The 18460-nt window shown below is 40.4% G+C and overlaps 1 protein-coding gene across 15 annotated transcripts in view; it reads right to left on the bottom strand.

Moving 5' to 3' along the window:
- The window catches only part of ARHGEF28 (Rho guanine nucleotide exchange factor 28), a 124230-nt gene that overhangs the window by 8007 nt on the left and 97763 nt on the right, over window positions 1-18460 (bottom strand). For 13 of the 15 annotated variants that reach the window (XM_038125501.1, XM_038125500.1, XM_038125502.1 and 10 more), the window contains 4 exons: window positions 15802-15840; window positions 15665-15712; window positions 13367-13846; window positions 9789-10089 (listed from right to left, as the gene is read on the bottom strand). In XM_038125501.1, the coding sequence (XP_037981429.1) occupies window positions 9789-10089; window positions 13367-13846; window positions 15665-15712; window positions 15802-15840 (868 nt within the window). The remainder of the gene's footprint in view (window positions 1-9788; window positions 10090-13366; window positions 13847-15664; window positions 15713-15801; window positions 15841-18460) is intronic. The other 2 variants (XM_038125495.1, XM_038125494.1) reach the window with 2 other exon arrangements.

Raw genomic sequence — 18460 nt, 5'->3', positions numbered from 1 at the left:
GATAGTGTCCCTTTGACATCAAATTCATAGCATGCTGATTAAAATTGATTAGGTTGATTAAAATTTTAACTAAGTTACATGGCTATGTCATCAGTTGTATCGGTTTTTGGAGCACACAGGTTCTAAGCTATTTTTGTCATGCTGTTTTTCTAATGCATATCAATAAGAGAGATTTAAAAATAGGTCTGACCTGAAATCATAATTTGTCTGCACATTAAATACCCGCAGTCTCACCTTGGGAGGTCAGACTGCCTGACAGCTGTCTGCTTCTGCTTATTATTAATTTATTTAAGTATGAATTCCCTATTAAATTGTCTTTGTGCTAAGCTTTGAAGCTTTAGATGGTCAATTACAGACAAACACGTGGTCCAACAGGTATTCTGCTAACAACGAACACATGTTTTATTGACCTACTTCTTTTCCAGCTCATTAAACGCAGCTGCACTCATATGATCAAGAGGAAAGAACCATAAAACCCCAAGAACACTCTTCCTACACAGGATCATAAGGAACGTGACCAGCTGCCGCCGCAGGGTCACTGCCCCACCCAGGGCAGCCGCACTCCCACGCAGAGCACCTCTCCAGGGGCAGGGCTGCTCGCCTGCCCACTGACAACAGTGGTGGGGAAGCACTGAAAACCCCCTCAGCCTCCTTTTTCAGGTGTTCAATGCGGGTGTAAACTAAGTGGTCTGCAATCATTTCCTCCTAGCCCATCATCTGCTGAAGTCATTTGGCCAGCCGGCTGAAGGCAGAACAAACTGCCATCAGTAGGGAATGCTCCTGCTTGAATGCTTAATGGAGAAACAGAAACCCCATAAAGTTTCAGACACAAACAGCACTACCAAGGACTCAAGGGACAATGAACCAGCTCCCCTTTCTGCTGCCTGCCAGCACATCCCCACACTTCCCTCACCCACTGTCCCAATTTGCACCCTGAAGATAAAAAGCTGCAGCGACGCTTTATCGCCTTCCCTCCCCCCCAAAAAAAGAGAAACAACTAGCATTAACCCTGAAAAAGCAGTCTCTAGAACATGAAGTCATTCCCTTTGAAACAAAAGGGGACATTTACACATCAAAACTCCTCTTCTGAGCTGTTACCACAGACAGATGTTAGTGTTGATTAACTCTGCCTCGTATTTTATGGACGCTCTTTGGTTGCAGGTTGTTTTGTTGGTTTTTTTTTTTTTTCACTTTGAAATAAACATGAAATCAAAGACCTTGGCAAAAAATCAATTTAGTCCCCAGCATTTGGCCAGTCTTTCAGGTGCAACATAAAGAAGTGGGCTCTGGACTTTGGCAAACATTTTCTTGAGCAGCAGAAGGGCACAGGTCTGTTACAAAAGCCAAAAGGGTGAGGTAATTTATAAAACACTCAAGTCTCCTCTTAAGCACTTTGGTTTTATAGGGTAAATTCCCAACAACAGACCAGATCCACCACTTCTTACTCATAAAAGCTGACAAGATCAAAACTCAAAAGAGACCAGCAGAAGAGCACTAAGTCAATATATAGAATTGCTGCAGAAGAAAAAAATCAGGCAAAGCACCTGTTTCAAATCAATTACATGCTAATCTTACCCTTTAACAGAAGCTGCTGCTGTTGATTAATACAGGAAAAAATAGAAGCACGACTACATGAGTGAGCATCTCATGAGAGAAGCTTCTTATCTACAGTTACAGAGATACTTGTTCTCTCCCAAGGTCAAAACTGAGGGAAATATTCACTATTTTTTACTGCATATTGAGTATTAGCACAGCCATTTTTATTCAGGCAGGAGGTATATGCACTCATGTTTTCTTCTTGGAGTCCTTGAAAAAATCAAGAAAAAACTGGAAAAGCTGCACATTCCCCATATTTTGCATTGTAAGCATAGCAATTTTAAATGAGATTGAATATTTTTGTATTAATGTCCTTTTTAACTGTTTGCTAAAAGCTCTGTGAACATGTAACTGCTGTGAAAACAGTCTGCATAAGAGTTAAAGGAAAAATTGTACATCAAAAGCCATAAAACCCCACAATTATCAAATAAGCATGTGAGTCCATCCCACGAGTGCACAGAGAGCACTTGGATCCACTTTCCTCACTTCTGCTCCCACTTCTCCCTCGTATGAGCAACACTGGTTTTACCCTTAAGCCTGAATTCATCACTTCCTCCTTCTACCTCACCTTTACTACAGGTCTTAAAACACCCAGCTGTATTCATTTTCACTTCAGCTCTAAACTGCCTGTGTTTAATGCCTTCCTTAGACCTTCATCACCTCCCCAGTGGCACTGTGCTTCAATGGCAAGTTGCTCTGCACAGAAGACACCTTCCCTGCAGTTTTTCTGTCAGCAACAATTATCCTTATATTTTCAAATTCAATTAATAAAGAGAAAAAAACACCATCCTTGCCAAATACCCTGATTTCCCTGTCTCTCATATATTCTTTATCATTAAATATATTCAATGACTTTTAAACTATATGGGTTTGATTTTTCTACAACAGACCCTAAACAAATATTAAAAAATCCTATCTATTTTTTATCATTTATGTCCCAGATCTAGATCAAACTTCCAAGGAACAGTCAAGGAATCTCAGCAGGTGACTGTTGGAAGTCTTCCTATTTGATTAAACTATAACCAGCTTCCACACCAGCACCAAGACTCCTCCTCTCTACTGCCCCACTAAAAATTTACACCCAAAAGAAAGTTTCTACAGCATCTGGCAAGGGGGAACAATATTCTTCATGAAATCTTCTTTACCAGTTGGGTGACAGCCAATGAAATTTATTGGAAGGCAGCTGGATGCTCCTGTGATGAATACCAGCACAAGACAGACAATGTTCCCCAGTGTCTTAATAAATATTTAACAGCAGATGATGCTGAGGAGGTTTCATATTACTAACACTTCATTATTTTTGTACAACATGCTACAGGCCATTTCGTGGAATATGTAAAGTATTATACTAAATAATTAAAATGAGATTGTACTTTTCAAAATAAGCCAGACAGATACATTTGGTGATTCAGCTACATGGTTTTACAGGGTGTGTTTGCATACTCAGTATCTTGCAAAATTTGATCATCCATAAACAGCTTCTCTCAGCTATTAGAATGAATTATTTATTTACACTAGTGCATCTGTTTCAGGCTCTAACTTCATTACCAAATACATACAAAATATTTTAATGTACTAAAGCAGGGCACTGCAGCCAGGTCTCCACCCACAGAGAGCATTTCCCAAGGAAAACGAAGACCTCCCAAGGAATCTTTGTAACATCAAACAACCAGCAAGATTGTTGTATTGTGGCCCTTTTCCTGAGAGATCGCCTCTTTCCCTGAAGACTTGCTAACCAAAAGTCACATCTCCACACATCCCTGAGCTGGAGCTCAGGATCCAGCTCGCTATAAACTAGTTGTCTGGCTAAAACCCTCATGCCCGTGGTTTTCTGCTTTGAAACGTTCTCCTTTCATCCCTCTACTTCCCTGAAACCTCCACCTACTGGAAAAACACAATCTATGTAAAGAATAAATCTGCATATAAGGGGGATCATCCACAAAATTCCAATTTCGTTGACACCACTAATTCCACTGACTCCACAAACCACTACACTGAAGTTGGTGGAACCATAAGTGTGAGAAAAATGAGAAAGATTCAGCCATCATCCTATTGCTGCTTAATAAGTCTGCAGTCAATGAAAGCCTGAATATGGTGTGCAGACTTACACCAACACCAGTGGTACCTCAAAAGAGAAGGTCAGGCAATTTTTACTCCATTCATAACCTTAAAGATGTGCACTATTTTAAACTTCCCTCCACAAATGAATGAACCCTAAAGGAGAAGATAATAGGAAGAATAAAATCAGACAGACATTACACAGGATAGGCATTACTTACATTAACGAACAAAATAAAACCAGAATATCATTAGCTGCCTTAATTAAAGGATTATGTTATAGTGCTGCATCTACTGTGGTTATTTTCAGAAATGAGAAAAGTGTTTTGAGATGAGAAATTCAGTAACAGAAATACAAAATCTGACTTCTACAGAGGTGAAAAGCAAGTGTTACTTGAAATATACTAATTGCAGGTGACATATAATGACATATATTTCACTTTAGTATCACATTGCCATGTGATTTTAATCCCTTTTGCCATATGCTTTAAAGAAATGGCAACGTTATTCCCAAGAGGAAAAAAAAAATACTTCCTCTCTGATTCATTTCCTCCAAGTATCTCTGAGACACAGAAATTTTCCAGCAGAGCATGAAATCAGTGTTTTGTCGTATGGAGAAGAGGCAAATTTGCTGTTGTCTGTTGCAGAGTCAAAAGTAACCGCTTAATTATTCTAATAAATCAATGAGATTTTGAAGTTGGAAGATGCTGGTGCTGATGTTCCTCAACTCATATTCTTATATATTTCCATTTAATTTTATTCTCATTATAACTTACACTGAGCACTGAATGGGCATGTGCTCACCTGTGTAGCCATTCACACTTAGAGTGGTAGGGATACATTAAACTCTGAAAAATCAATTTAGAATTGTTCTTAATGTGGCATCTACTCAATTAAAAAAGACCAAAAATTTAAAGTAGCTCAAAATATCACACCTGCTCAGGAGGCTCCCTGACAAACTGGGAGGTCCATGGGTCATACCATCCTTGGTTTTTTTAAAATTTCCCTCTTTCCAAGTGAAAGAAAATCAGAAATAATTTGGTCACTATGGGACAGTGGAAAAAAAAATGGCACTATTAAAAATATTACTAGACATACCAGAAAAAAATAGGTTGAAACATATCTTCACATGCAATTCTGCAAGTGGTAAGGGGCTGTCCTGTCACTGACTCCAAAGGATGCTGTTTTAAAGTGTGTGCTGTATGGGACACAGTTAGAAAAATTCCAGCTTAGAAAAATCAGATGTACTCAGAAGGAATTCTTTCAGCAATAACAATACAAAAAATTAACTCATAATGATTACATATGTAGAACTGTGCTGACTTTTTGGGGGGTGCTGCTAATCATTATTTACCAGGTTCCAAGTGATGAAAGTAATCTTACTCAACTAAGTCCTCATCATGGTATCCCATCACCCACCTCCAGCACTGGCAGCAGCAGTGGCTATGCTATCTGAATAAGGCCCTGAGTTACTGAGATTTCCTCCTTGCCAAAATCCAGTGTTGAGTTGGAAGCATAGAAAAAGAGCCTTCAGATGGCTTTTTAACACTGTAGTGCAAAGCATATTTCACCTATTTTTAATCACACTTGCATCAGTTTTACATTGTATATCTCTCCTGACTGCAACAAATTCACCTTAACACAAACATGATAAAAGAGCCAGGCCTATTGTTCTCAGCCTCCCTGATGTAAACATAGACCAGATACTTTTATGCGATGTCATTAGGCCGCAACTTAACTAACTTAGGTCAGCTAAGGTAGCCTTAGTGGTGGTTTAACCCCAGCCAGAAACCAAGCCCCCCACACCCTCTCTTACCAAAAGGACTAGGGAGAGTATCAGAAGCGAAAAAGCAGGAGAACTCATGGGCTGAGGAAAAGACAGTTTAATAGGGAAAGCAAAGGCTGTGCATGCAAGCAAAACAAACCAAAGAATTAATTCAGTGCTTCCCATGAGCAGGGAGGTGTTCAGCCATCTGCAGGAGAGCTAGGCCCCATAATGCAAAATGGTTATTTGGGAAGACAAATGACATCACCACAAATGTCCCCCCCTTTCCTGCTTCTTTCCCCCACTTTGTACACTAAGCATGGTGCCACATGGTCTGGAATATCCCTTTGGTCAGTTTGGGTCACCTGTCCTGGCTGCATCTCCTCCCAACCTGCCAAGCATCCCCAGTCCCCTCACCTGTGTGGCTGTACCAAAAGCAGAAAAGGCCTTGGCTCTGTGCAAGCCCTGCTCACTGCTCAGCAATAACAAAAACATCTCTGTATTAACTCTGTGTTCAGCACAAATCCAAAACACAGTCCCATACCAGCCACTGTGAGGAAAATTAACTCTACCCTAGCTGAAACCAGCACAAACAAAAAATGTACTGTTCTAAATGCCATCTAAATTAACAATGGGAAACCAAAGCAAATGAATCTGATATACAGTTTTAAGAACAGTTTAAACAGAGTATCACCATTAGCATAATCTGCCTTAGGGAATAGGAAGGAAATTTCATATAAACTATATGGAGTTATAGGATACTACACATTGTTTCTGGAATCTTTGCTTTTTCTGTTGCAAATTAAATGTTCTACATCTCTCGAAACCACTTACTTTGATGAAAGCCGCTATAAATAAATTATTTTTCCAAAATCAAACGATCTCACTTGCTTATACTCATATATGTACAAATTTCTGACCTTTAAAAATATTTAAATTACATTAGTCAAATAGAATCCTGTTTTTGCCCCTTGGGTTTGCATTTGGCTGCTTATTAAGATCACAGGTTTTCCTATGTTCCCCATAAAGATCTAAACTATGTTTTTTACTGTGTCACATCCTTCACACTAAATGTCTGAGGTAAAACCTTCCCACATTCAAGTTTCAGCAGTTTTCCAGATCTATCACTTTTCAATTCTATTTCTGTAGATACAATGTCTGAATAAATGAAGTTAAGGTAGCAGCAGCAAACTATGCTGTTCACTTCAAAGCTTAAAAGAATTAAAATTGCACTGATTCCTGAAATCAAAGAGGTGAATCCATAGGTAAATCTTCAGGCATCACTTTGGCTAGTTAACTTGACATGTCAATTAAATGCAAGACTAATTTATTCAATTCGCAGTCTAGTCTGACACAAAACCTATACTTCCACTCCTTCTTAATTAGCCAAAGTACTTGCTTCTTTCATGCAGATAATTTCACAACCATTACTGTAAAGCATTAACACATTTTTCTTTCAATCATATTTTCCTCCTGTTGACTGACACACCTTTTCTAGTGAGGTTACTTATGCCAGTTTCAGTTCAGTGGGAACTTGCCTGAAGCTCTTTACTGAAGTTCCCTCCCATACACATGGAACAATGATACATAAACATGATGATAGCTATGGGAAGAGACCTATGTCTTACCTTAGGAAATATGAATGGAAAATTATGCACCACAGTAATGTAGCCATTTCCATTTCTGTATATTTATGAAGCTTAATTGAATAGTACTTAACATACAGTAGAATGCAGTGTGATTAACTCCTTGGAAACGAGTTTAGATGGTGCTTCTCTTTAAATAATTTAAGCAGGTATTTTTGACACAGCAGACTTCTTACAAAATGGCTAATAATTCTGTAAAAGTTAATCAAACCCAAGGAATTTCTTCTGTACACACAAAATTTTAACTATATGTTAGGTCTGGCTATGTATGTATGTGGTGCATGGCTGTATGCAGTAAACCATACTCAGTATTTGTTTCTTAGTTCTACATTGACAAATTATTTAAGAATGTTTTTTTTAAAGATGATTATGAGACTTTATACACAAAGCTAGCTGGAAAATGCATGGAAACGCATGAAAATGCCATGAAACATTCATCCACATGAAAATATTGAAGATTTCAGCTAACTTTGAAGTTCTTTTCCTCATTGGATTTCAGCTGGTTTTCCTTCAAAGTGATTGGAACTGACTATATCCTGCAGAGGTGTCAGAAAGCGGAGGCAAAGGTTGGAGATTTTCTGAAACTCTGCTAAATTATCTGGGGAAGAAAACATGACCAAAAATACTCAAGAAAAAGAAAATCAGTTTCCTAGTATGAAATGTTTGTATTGTTCGATTTGATTGACACTGCTGAGGAACAAGCAATTTGCATAATTTCCATGTGCATAGTCCCCTTGGGGAAATTCAGCACTCTTCTCAATCCCCAGTCCCTCCCTGTACAGTGGTCCTGATGCAAGACAGAAGCAAGTCTGAATCATGCAGATTCATGCACTGCATGATCACAGCATAAAATTCTTGTCACCTTCTCAATAACAAATGCAACCATGGAATGTGATGCCACATCTCTCCGGGGGAAGGCTTCCAGCCCTGTCTGCTCCAGCAATGCAGTGGTAGGCTTCACAGCATCACCTGAACTATCAGAATGCTGCAAGGATTTGCTTTGCTCCTTTGCATAAGGTGTCTTGTGGCACCACTCAGGCAGTAACTGCATATTTTGCCAACACCAACTTGGTCACAGAGACTTAACAGTGGCCTCTTGGGCGGGCTCTGGAGCCAGAGCTTGTCCGCAAGAGTGCTAGGACTGCCTTGGTGCCCTGTTTCCAGGGCAAGATAATGATGTCTACACAGTATGCATTGACAACAGCTGATCACAAAACTGGTCCATTGTGTCTTGAGACACAGATGCTCCACCAACTTATCTTAGAATCAGTGCAATTTAACTGGTACAAGCCAGTTTAATTAAAAAAGATGCTCTCATGTGGGCTCAACAGAAAGTATCCTGGTTAGTTTCTAACTGTATGCTTGCCAGTGCAAGCTAAGCCGCTTTTGAGAGGTTTAAACCCACATATGTGTTCCTTTTCAAATTCACACTAACTAAAATGACAACCACAGCCAAACTAGAACAAGTTTCACCAGGCTACTTATTTAGGCATTTTTAGAAATATTAATCTGTTTTACTAATCAGCTTGGTTTGCTGATTGTAGTGATGTGACTAGCCTGCCCTACCTTTGGTTATAACATGCTATTTTGGCAATCCACCTACCAAAGACTAGTAAGGCTGTACTGGATGTCTGTTTAATTCATTACAAGGAGTACTAAGGAGCAAGTTCCTTAATCATCAATGTAAGACAATTAACCATGTGTATGTTTTCAATTCCTAATTCTGGTCTTTGCTGTGACCTGACCTGCAAGAAGCTGGTGTGAGAACAGAAGCTATTCTGCACTGCCAACTGCACAAAAATGGGAGCTCAGGCACTGCTGCAGCATTGCCATGTCACGTCTCCTGAATTTCACAACTGTGGAGAAAACCCCACCAGATCATTTAATCTCTTACACCAGAAGTGCACCATTGGCCCCGAGACTTTTAGCTGTTGTGTTTTTACATCCTTATCAACAACTCACACTAATGAAAGAAGTTACATCAAAACTAATATTGTACAAAATGAGAAATAAACCCCAGATAGTTTAGAGTTGCTCATAAGTTTTTAAGACGTTCAAGGAATTTTCAGTGCATGCAGTGCTCAGATAGGCAGCCTCTTCCACTCATTTTGGTAGCCACCATCAGTAACTGCCATGCAGCCTACGTATCTTTGGGGGTACTGGTAAAATGCAGGAATAAATAAGGGCAATGCAGTAAGAGTTACTGATGTAACTTATTTCAAACATTATATTGTTCCTTAGAAGTGATACCATTGTCTGTCCACAGATCTTTCAAGATATTTTCATTCCTCAATGAAGCAAGAAAAGGATGTTTGAACACTGATTATCATTCTAAGACAGGAAATAAAAAAACTATTCCAACCAGAAATCATCAAGTAATGCACATATGTTCTCAAACAATCAATAAAATGCACTTAAGAAGAGTGATTTCTGCTCACAAAAAAATAGGTCCAAAAGCATTGGGAAAAGACTGAGAGACACATTCTGAGTATTATTATGCAGACACAAAAAGGAGTTTTTTGGGGTTTTTCAGAAATTTTCTGTATTTCTGTTCTGCTGATTTTCTCACCTATCATCAGAAATCTTGCAAAGAAACATGCAAAGGTTTTATCAAAATCTCTTGCTTCCACAACTACCAAGCTGTCTATGTTCCTAGGACTGTTCAGCCAGAGAGGGGGACAAACTGCCTGTACTACTTTTTAATTAAATAAAGTATTAATTACCATTATTAAAGGAATCCTTGTTGCTTTTGCAGGAAAAAGACATCTGCTGGTAAGGACTAGTGGATTTCCACAGTGCACTAGTTAATGCTGGCTGACAAGAAGTGTCCATTTTGAAGTCCACCTGAGTTTCACTAGTCCCTGCCACATCAGAATTTGAGATATTCATCCCATATACACCATCCTCATAAACGAGAGAAGAATTTGATCTGTTGAGTCTTCTTAGAGACACACACACTACAGCTTCATTGAAGTAGAATGCATTTTCACCATGTAAGCTGTCCAATTGATTATGTCCCATTATCTGCAGAAGGGGAAACAAACCAGCAAAAAACAAAACAGAGAATTTTACTTTCACCTTTGTCAAGTAACAGAACCAGAGAATCACAGAATATGTCAAGTTGGAAAGGACTCATAAGAATCATGGAGTCCAACTCCCTGCTTGTCACTTTGTAAAACTGAAGTGCACAACTATAAGCATCATCCTGAAGAATCGTTATACCAGGATGCAGAAAATTAACTGCCAGACAGAATGGGGATTCATAGCAAATAGTCATCTAATCTGCCAGAAGTTAACCTTAAAACACATTACATTTGATGTGCATTCAGGAATAAACAGAAATAACCTAGCAGATCTGGTCTTAGCTCACCTTGAAAGAAGTAATAACTGCAAAGTAACAGATAAAAAGGACCACTATCTGAGATGCATTGAGCTCTGCTGACTACTTACAGTGGATGAATATTTTGCCTCATGGCTCAACAAGGTGCCACTTCTCATACGTAAATCTGTGTACTCTGCAATCCAAAAATAACACTGCACCTCACATAGACAGGCAATCACAGAGAACAGGGCTGCAGCAGTCAAACTGAGGATGGCAAACAGCTTCAGCAAGCAAGCCAAGGCTCCCAAGGATGGAAAATGCAACTCCTGCAGACTCTTGGTCTGCAGGTGTTTTTTAAGGCCAATATCCCAAAAGAAGCAGGAGTATTACAGTGAGTTATTGCATTGTTTGGTCACACAAAGTTATCTAGGCTGTGTGTAATACAAAAACATTGGGAGGGGAATACCAGCTGACTGACAATCACTCAACCTGTTCCACTGCTGCAAGGAGTATGCTAGCGGAAACACAGGAGAAAAACAATCTTAAGGTCTGGATGGATTCAAAGCTATGTAGTCTACTTGAAAAAAAAAATACAGGTAGACTTACAAATGAAATATTACATTACAAAAACTACTACTCTCTGACACTCAGCATTGAATTATTTTGCCTCTTTGTGCAATCCGGATATCCCTGTATCAGACTATTATCCTTCAACTTCCCCTCCTCAAAAGATTTCTGAAGTCATATTCCTTAAAGCTGATGGGAAACTTCAGTTTTGGATTTATCATCCACTTCTTAAGTACTGCCAAACAAGTCAAAACTGCAGCACATGCTATGCCAGTAAAAAGTGTCTTTGTTGTTTGGGCTAGAAAGCATATATGGGTAAGTCATTGTTCACAAAAGCTGGATGAAAAGGGGGAGGTCAGAGGCCAATCCTTTAACCCCTCAGGCAGGCACAATCTTAGATGCCAAATGGTTATGGGTGAGTTGCCAGCTGAAAAACTATGGAGGTGATGGCTTGAAGAAAGGCTCTGCAGATTTTCTTGTAAAAACAAGAACCTGAGGGGAAAAAGAAGCTGTTTGGGTCAGTGAGCTTTCCATATGTGGAAAAGCCAGATAAAATGTTTTGATTTTCAGGTGCTTTAGAGAACAGTTATGGAAATCAAGACCACAACCGTGAAGCACGTATTAGAGATGAGGACCTACCTGGCAGGTAAGCACCCAGACAGCTGAGTTCAGAGGCAAACTGCATCCTTCACTCTCAACAAAAACGTAATAATTTTTATTATTAAATACTTGAGCAGCTTTGGGGCTACTTTAAATTGCACCCCCAAATAATAAGCATCTCCAAGGATTCATACTGTCAGGGATGGAGTCACAAACCAACCTCTTCCCCTAGGGGGCTGGTTGTTTCAGGGAACAGAACATATGATATGCGGGGTTCACAAGAGCCTGATGTTTGTTACTCCTGGAGGTGCATCTTTTCCTCCCTGGAGCTAGTGGTCCAGGAAAAAGAACAGCAACCAAAAACTTCATTAAGTGTTTTATATGCTTAAGCGTTACAATAATTATTTTTTTCTACAAGATGCAGAGACACAATGTATCTTACAAACACAGTAGTAAAGTAGAATAAAACAAAGATTCTCATATTTATAATGTCTGTATTCTCAATTTAATAAACATCTGACTAAGTTTGGGTTTTGTAGGTATCGAGCTTAAAATCACAGAATGGTTGAGGTTGGAAAGGACCTCTAGAAGACATCTGGGCTAAACCCTCTGCCGAAGCACGGCCACATAGAGACAGTTGCCAAGGACCGTGTGCAGGTGGCTTTTGAGTATCTCCAATGACGGAGACTCCACAACTTCTCTGGGCAACCTGTGCCAGGGCTCTATCACTCCCACAAGAAAAAACAATTTTCTGATGTTCAAAATGAATCTTTGGTGGTTTTGTTTGTGCCCATTGCCTCTGGTTCTGTCACTAGGTGCCACTGAAAAGAACCTCGCTCCATCTCCTTCAGAACTTCCATTTAGGTGTTTTTATACATTAAAAGGAACCTCCATTAATAAAGAACCCCCATTAATAAGAACCATTTCTTCTTCAGGTTGAACAGCCTCAGGATTCCTCACTGGAGATGTCCCTTCCTCTCAAACAGGCACTTCACCAGATATCCATCCTCCTTCTCTACCTCCTCTCCACCCCACAGCTCTATGTTTTTCTTGTACTGGGGGAGCCAGACTCCAAGTGTGTCCAGAGCAGAGAGGAAGAACCTCCTCATTTGACCTACTAGCAATACTTTACTCAGTGCAGCCCTGAAGACTATGTGCCACCTCTGCAGAAGGGCACGTTGTTTGCTCATGTGCTACCACAGGAGTCTCAGGTCCTTTTCACAGAATCATAGAATCATGAAGGCTGGAAAAGATCTCCAAGATCATTAAGTCCAATCTTTGACCCAACACACCACCATCACATCAACAAAATCATACCACTATGTCCAGTCACTTTTTGAACTTCCAGGGACGGTGATTCCGCTACCTCCCTAGGCAGCCTGTTTTCAATACCTGACACCCTTTCAGCAAAGAAATTCTTCCCCATGTCCAAACCAAACCTTCCCTGTCACAGCTTGAGGCCATTTCCCCTTATCCTCTTACTAGCTGCCTGGGAAAAGAGGTTGACTCCCACCTTGCTACAACCTCCTTTCAGGCAGCTGTAGAGAGTCAAGTTGATTTCTAGTAGGTGATCACCAGCATCCACCCATGCTTAGGATTGCTCCTTCTCAGGGACAGGACTTCGCACTTTCCCAGTTTAAACTTCATGACATTCAAAGAAAATGCTAGGATATGCCCGAATCTCAGCTTCCCACATGCTCACTCATTACTTTAAGAACCAACAAAACCCAGACATCCTGGCCTATTCGTCAAGGCAGGTTTCTGGGAATGCAGTCAGGGGTATAATTACAATGGGGAAACCCAAAAACAAACCTCATAGTCCCCTGTGTGTGAAAACAGGTTGCTTTGCTGACCATGCTTCCAGTGCCACACGAGTTTCTTCTGCATTTTCACATGGTTTCTTTCTCTCTCCACCATTTTCTGCCCCTCCCGGAGCCTCTCCAGACTCTGCTGGTACTCCTGCAGCTGCAGCGCCAGTCTCTGTTGGCTCTGCTCCAGCAGCTCTTCCTCGCACTGGCACTCTCGTTCCCGCTGCTCCAGCCGGCCCGCCCTTGCCTCCTGCTCCCGCTGCCGCTGGTCACATTCACGCAGCCACCGCTGCTGCTCTTGCTGAAACTGCTGCTTCATTTTGTGTATGTTGGCCAGTTCCACCCTTTGCTTTTCTAGATTCTGATATTTCTCTTGTTCCAAAACAAGGTTCAGCCGAGAACCATGGCTCCGACTGGTCTTCTCATTCTCTTGCAGTAGTAACCTATGAAGCTCTTTGTGGCTGTCCTGGATAGCCAGTGCTGCCTAGACACCACAACAAAGTCAGACACAAATGTTTAAATATCAGCATTAATCCATTTATGTGTTTTTAGACAGAATCATTATATAAAAACTTGAACTTGCTTGAACTTTTTTGGGAGGCTATTTCTCAAGCAAACAGATAAAATTCTGTGATAATGCCTTTACATAGAGGTATTTCTAAAATAAAACTCAACTATTTTGAGCACTTTTAACAAAGCTTCTGGTTTACACTTAGTATTACAATACATGTTTATGTTACAGCTGTGCATATGCACTTCAATTACAGTTGGGGTCCTGTTCTGTCAGAGGATGTAAAGACACACAGGAAAAATGATATTTCAAGGTTGAAGAGGGCAATAAGGCATTGGGAATGCTATACTCACCCAAGTGTTCCTAACACAGCTGTGACTTCTACACATAAAATGGTATTGTTTCCAAGTGAGTTCACTCTGGCTTTAAGGCTCTCCCTGCTAACCTGCAACACTGCAGTCCAACTAACAACAATCCTATAGGCAGCTGCCAACACAGCCATGCCACTAGGACCATGCACCACTACACACACCTGACCAAGGTGTCAGTGCAAGCATAAACCTGCAGTGTAGTAATGGTTTCAGGTTTGATGTTCCTATTTTACAGCCGAGAGTTCTATATTCCATCCTTTACAAGGATGTTGTGACATTGTTTGCATTAAAGGTTGTGACATCCTCCAATGACGCAAAAACAAATAGCTGGGATTAAAAAGAAAGAAAAGCAAGAAAACCCTCGATCTGCTGAGGCACTTACAGCGCTATGTTCAAGAGCTGACATGGGAATCTATTTCAGGAGATATTCCCAGAGAACTCACGTAGCCCCACTGCCCTGTGCTGTCCACTGCAGAAAGTGTTTAACTTCATGCAATGTGCCATGTGCACTTTCCTTGGCTCTTCCTCCAGTACTGGGTCAGTTCCAGTGACTTGGAAACAGGACAAGATCCTCTGCTTGTTTCTCGGCACTTGACTGCCCATTCATGGTCTGAGCAGTTAAGGCATGATCCTAAACCTTACTTTACTGTCCCTATTTGTTTTTCAATTACTCAAAAATTTTTGTGTGAATTACAGGATTTATATTTTGCTTTCGTATTGTTTCAATACACTTAACTTCTAAGCCCAAGGTTTCCAGGATTATTATGAAATATGCTAAGGTCAATAGGGTCTAAAAATTAAGTATACTCAGATGAAACATCTAAAAATAGAACTATAAAAGTGCAGCTAAATAAGAAGAAGTAAGTTAAGACATTCAAGCTCAGCATAAAAGAGGCACATATAAATACTTCATACTAAGGCCCTGCAGTAAGTGTAGTAAGTAAGTAAAGTAAGTAAGGCCCAAAGTAAGTGAGATTTAAGCATCTAAAATGGGCTGAGTTTGCTACCAGTTTACTATCTGGCCAAATTACTGCTTATTACTAGCCAGGAGAACAATCTAATCAAAGTACAATGTTTTTTTTTCAATTCCTTGAACTATAATTTCAGAAATCTGTATGTGGAATGACATCAGTTCAAGTGGAGCCATCATTTTACTTTCCTGCTAGGTTTTGGACTGTACAGATATCCTCTTTTGGGAGGAGGGGCTGATCTCCAAGCAGGTTAGTATTATTCAGTTCTTAAAAGAAACCTACCACTGATGTAGAATAGAACTGTATTCTGTGACAACTTATGAACACTCAGAAGAGATCAGGATCAATTAACATAATGTCTAAAAGTAGGACAACATGAAAACCACTCTTTAAAAGTAAATTATTTGGACAAATTAATTACTCTCTGAAGTTAGTAGTGGAGTAGTCACCTGTATGCTGTATAAGAGACGGGTTAAGTTCTGGATTGCTTGTACAATCTAGAAAATAAAAGAGAAGGATTTTCAAAGGTTTGACCACTGTTAACTAAATAATTACTATATTCTGTCTGAAGTTTAAATTAACTCACCTCTGTCCCTGTAGATTCTGAAAAATTCCTACTTGCTCCCTAAAATAAACACATGAAGCTTTAAAAAGTTGTTTTAAATTTTAAAGTTGTATCATCAAGGTAATTTTTTTTAAACTGGGGGGACATGTGGCTAGGAAATGTGTACCGAGTGAATCCTTTATGTGGGTATATTAAAAAGACAGAAGCAGCAATCTGTGAAGACTAATAATACATCAATTACGGAGTTTCCATGGAAATTACTAGAGATTCTGAACGCAACTGTACAAATAAAACTATTTCATCCACAATTTTAATCCCTTGTGAATAATGCTACACAGAAAAGACATTTCAATTCATTCTTTGTTTACTTGAGGGTTTTGAAATACAGTAACCAGATTTCTGTGTATACAGCACAATGGGTTAAGATTACTTACAGTAGGACAAAACAGCATAAGACTCTTCAAAAACCCAAGAAACTAGCAAGAAGTAATGTTATTGGATCACAAAAAATGCCTTAGGTGCCCTGTGAGATGCTGTGCCCTGTACACACTACAAAAGGGACCAGCATGGTCATTACTGTCGTCTGTGGCAAGGCACAGCTGCTTCACACTTTCCATCCTGCTCTATTTTCCTAAGAAGCTCTCTAAATTTATGGGGTGAAGCTACCCATAATCCCTTCAGCATGAAGAACAGCTCCTCTGAGAAAGATAAGATGAAATGTTGAGGACTGTTTCATATACAATCCCTTCTGAAACTACTCTGAAAATACTTCCTGTATGGTTTTTCCTTCTTTTTTATTTTTTTTTTCCCCAAAGATTAGGAGAGTTTTGGGAATATTTGTTTTCTCTCTGATTCTCTTAAGTTCTCTACTGAGTCTCATTTTCCACCACAGAGAGCAAAGCATCTGCTACATTTAGATGCAATAACTGAAAATGAAAATGAGAAAGACCAGCCCCCTAAACACAACCCAACACAGACACCCTTGGGGCAAAGGGAGTACCAGCTGCATCATTTCCTCCACTACTCTTTCTCTCATTATATCTCTTCAGCATTTCCTTCCACTCCCCCTCCACATTTTCACCTCCTCCTCCTCACTGTATCCCCAAGCCATAGAAAAGCTCAGCTCTGCTGTGAAAGCAGAGGATTTTGTACAGATGTCTTTGTGCAGCACAAGAATGGACTCAAGATAGCTCTGCTTTTCCTTAGCTGGATGGTGAGCAGTGGGGTAAGGAGGCAGCACAGGGCCAGGAGGGAGAGAAAGAAGATAATGCTGGAAGGGTGTACAAGAGAGAGCCTGCACACTGAACAAGAGCAGGGTTTCCTTCAGATTTTTAAGCCCTTTTTAATTGAAAATGGATGCGCACAGGGAGGTTTGTCTGGTATTGGCTTGACCAAGGAGTTGCAAGTGGCCAGTCCCAGTGACCATGGTACCCTTACTGCAGCACCACTTGAGTGCTAGGACATGAGGCTGAGGCAGGCTTAGCTGAGCTGGCACATGACCTGCAAGTCCAGCTAGGAGTGAAGCAGTAATTTCAGGTGTTTAACTGTGCTGAAGACCACCACCGCCTCTCTGCCTCTCTTCCTGATCACCTTGGTTCAGAGAGATGAGGATGGTCAGATTCCAGGGCAGGCTGCACTGTGCTTTGAACAATGCCTGTGGAGATAAACTTAAAAGGCAGGAGCAGGGGAGACAAGATGGGGATCACTTCTCACAGCTGACCACTGGGGACCTGTCATGTTGCAGGGAGAATGCTCTTCCTTCCAGTATCTAGTCAGCATCTAACCTCCAAGCTGGGAGCTCTTGCCCCCCCCCCATCCAACTCCTGTTTTCCCAAGCTAGTTGGGCTGAGTCCAGAGCCATCACTCCACAACCCTGGGACGGCACACCCACCTCCCTGGAAAGCCCTTGTCTTGCCTATTTTCTTTGCTTATTCTGCCACCTCCTGGTAAGTCTGATTCTGACATAGTATCAGAAGATGTGATATATGCCTTGCCCAAACACTAGGCTATAAATAACAGGACAATGACTTAGGGTGGAAGATTTGGGTGCAGGTCCCTCCAGCTTTATGAATAGGCATAGCTTCAAAGTTAGAGGAGGTTGCTGAAGGCCTTCTCCAGTCAAATCCAGGAAACCTCTAATGGTAGAGACCCCCACAACCTCTTCAGACAAACATTGCTCCTTGATCATCCTTGCACTGATTTTTTTTTTCCTTAGATACACTCAGAATTTCCCTTGCTGCAACTTGTAATCTTGGACACTCATTCTTTTGCTGTGCACCTCTGAGAAAAAACTTCTCTATAACCCCAGTGGCAAAGTTTTCATGTATAGCTACTGCAGTTTTTAGTGGGCTGTATCTGAGCCCCTCTACCCTCTCTAGGTTCTATTCCTCTTCACCTGCTCCCTCACTTGGACTTTGTTTCAAACAATTTTTTGCACTCACATTGTTCCTCATGCTCCCTTCTATCAGCAGTCTGATAAGTAAGATGATCTAGTGCTAAGCATAAGGTGAGGTTATAGAAAGATTAGTGTATTAGCAAGAGTATTCTCATTATAGAAAACAAACAAACACAAGGTTTCAAGTACACAAGCCCTCTTTCAGACCTGATGCAAAGACAGTTCATTAATGCTAAACTTTTGAGCAAAGTTTTCTTTCCATTTCAAAGTCTGTATATTACATTC

Source organism: Motacilla alba, chromosome Z (genome assembly GCF_015832195.1).
Source record: "Motacilla alba alba isolate MOTALB_02 chromosome Z, Motacilla_alba_V1.0_pri, whole genome shotgun sequence".
Lineage (NCBI taxonomy): Eukaryota > Metazoa > Chordata > Aves > Passeriformes > Motacillidae > Motacilla > Motacilla alba.
The sequence above is the reverse complement of the archived record's forward strand: the minus strand, read 5'-3'. Positions and strand labels throughout refer to the sequence as shown.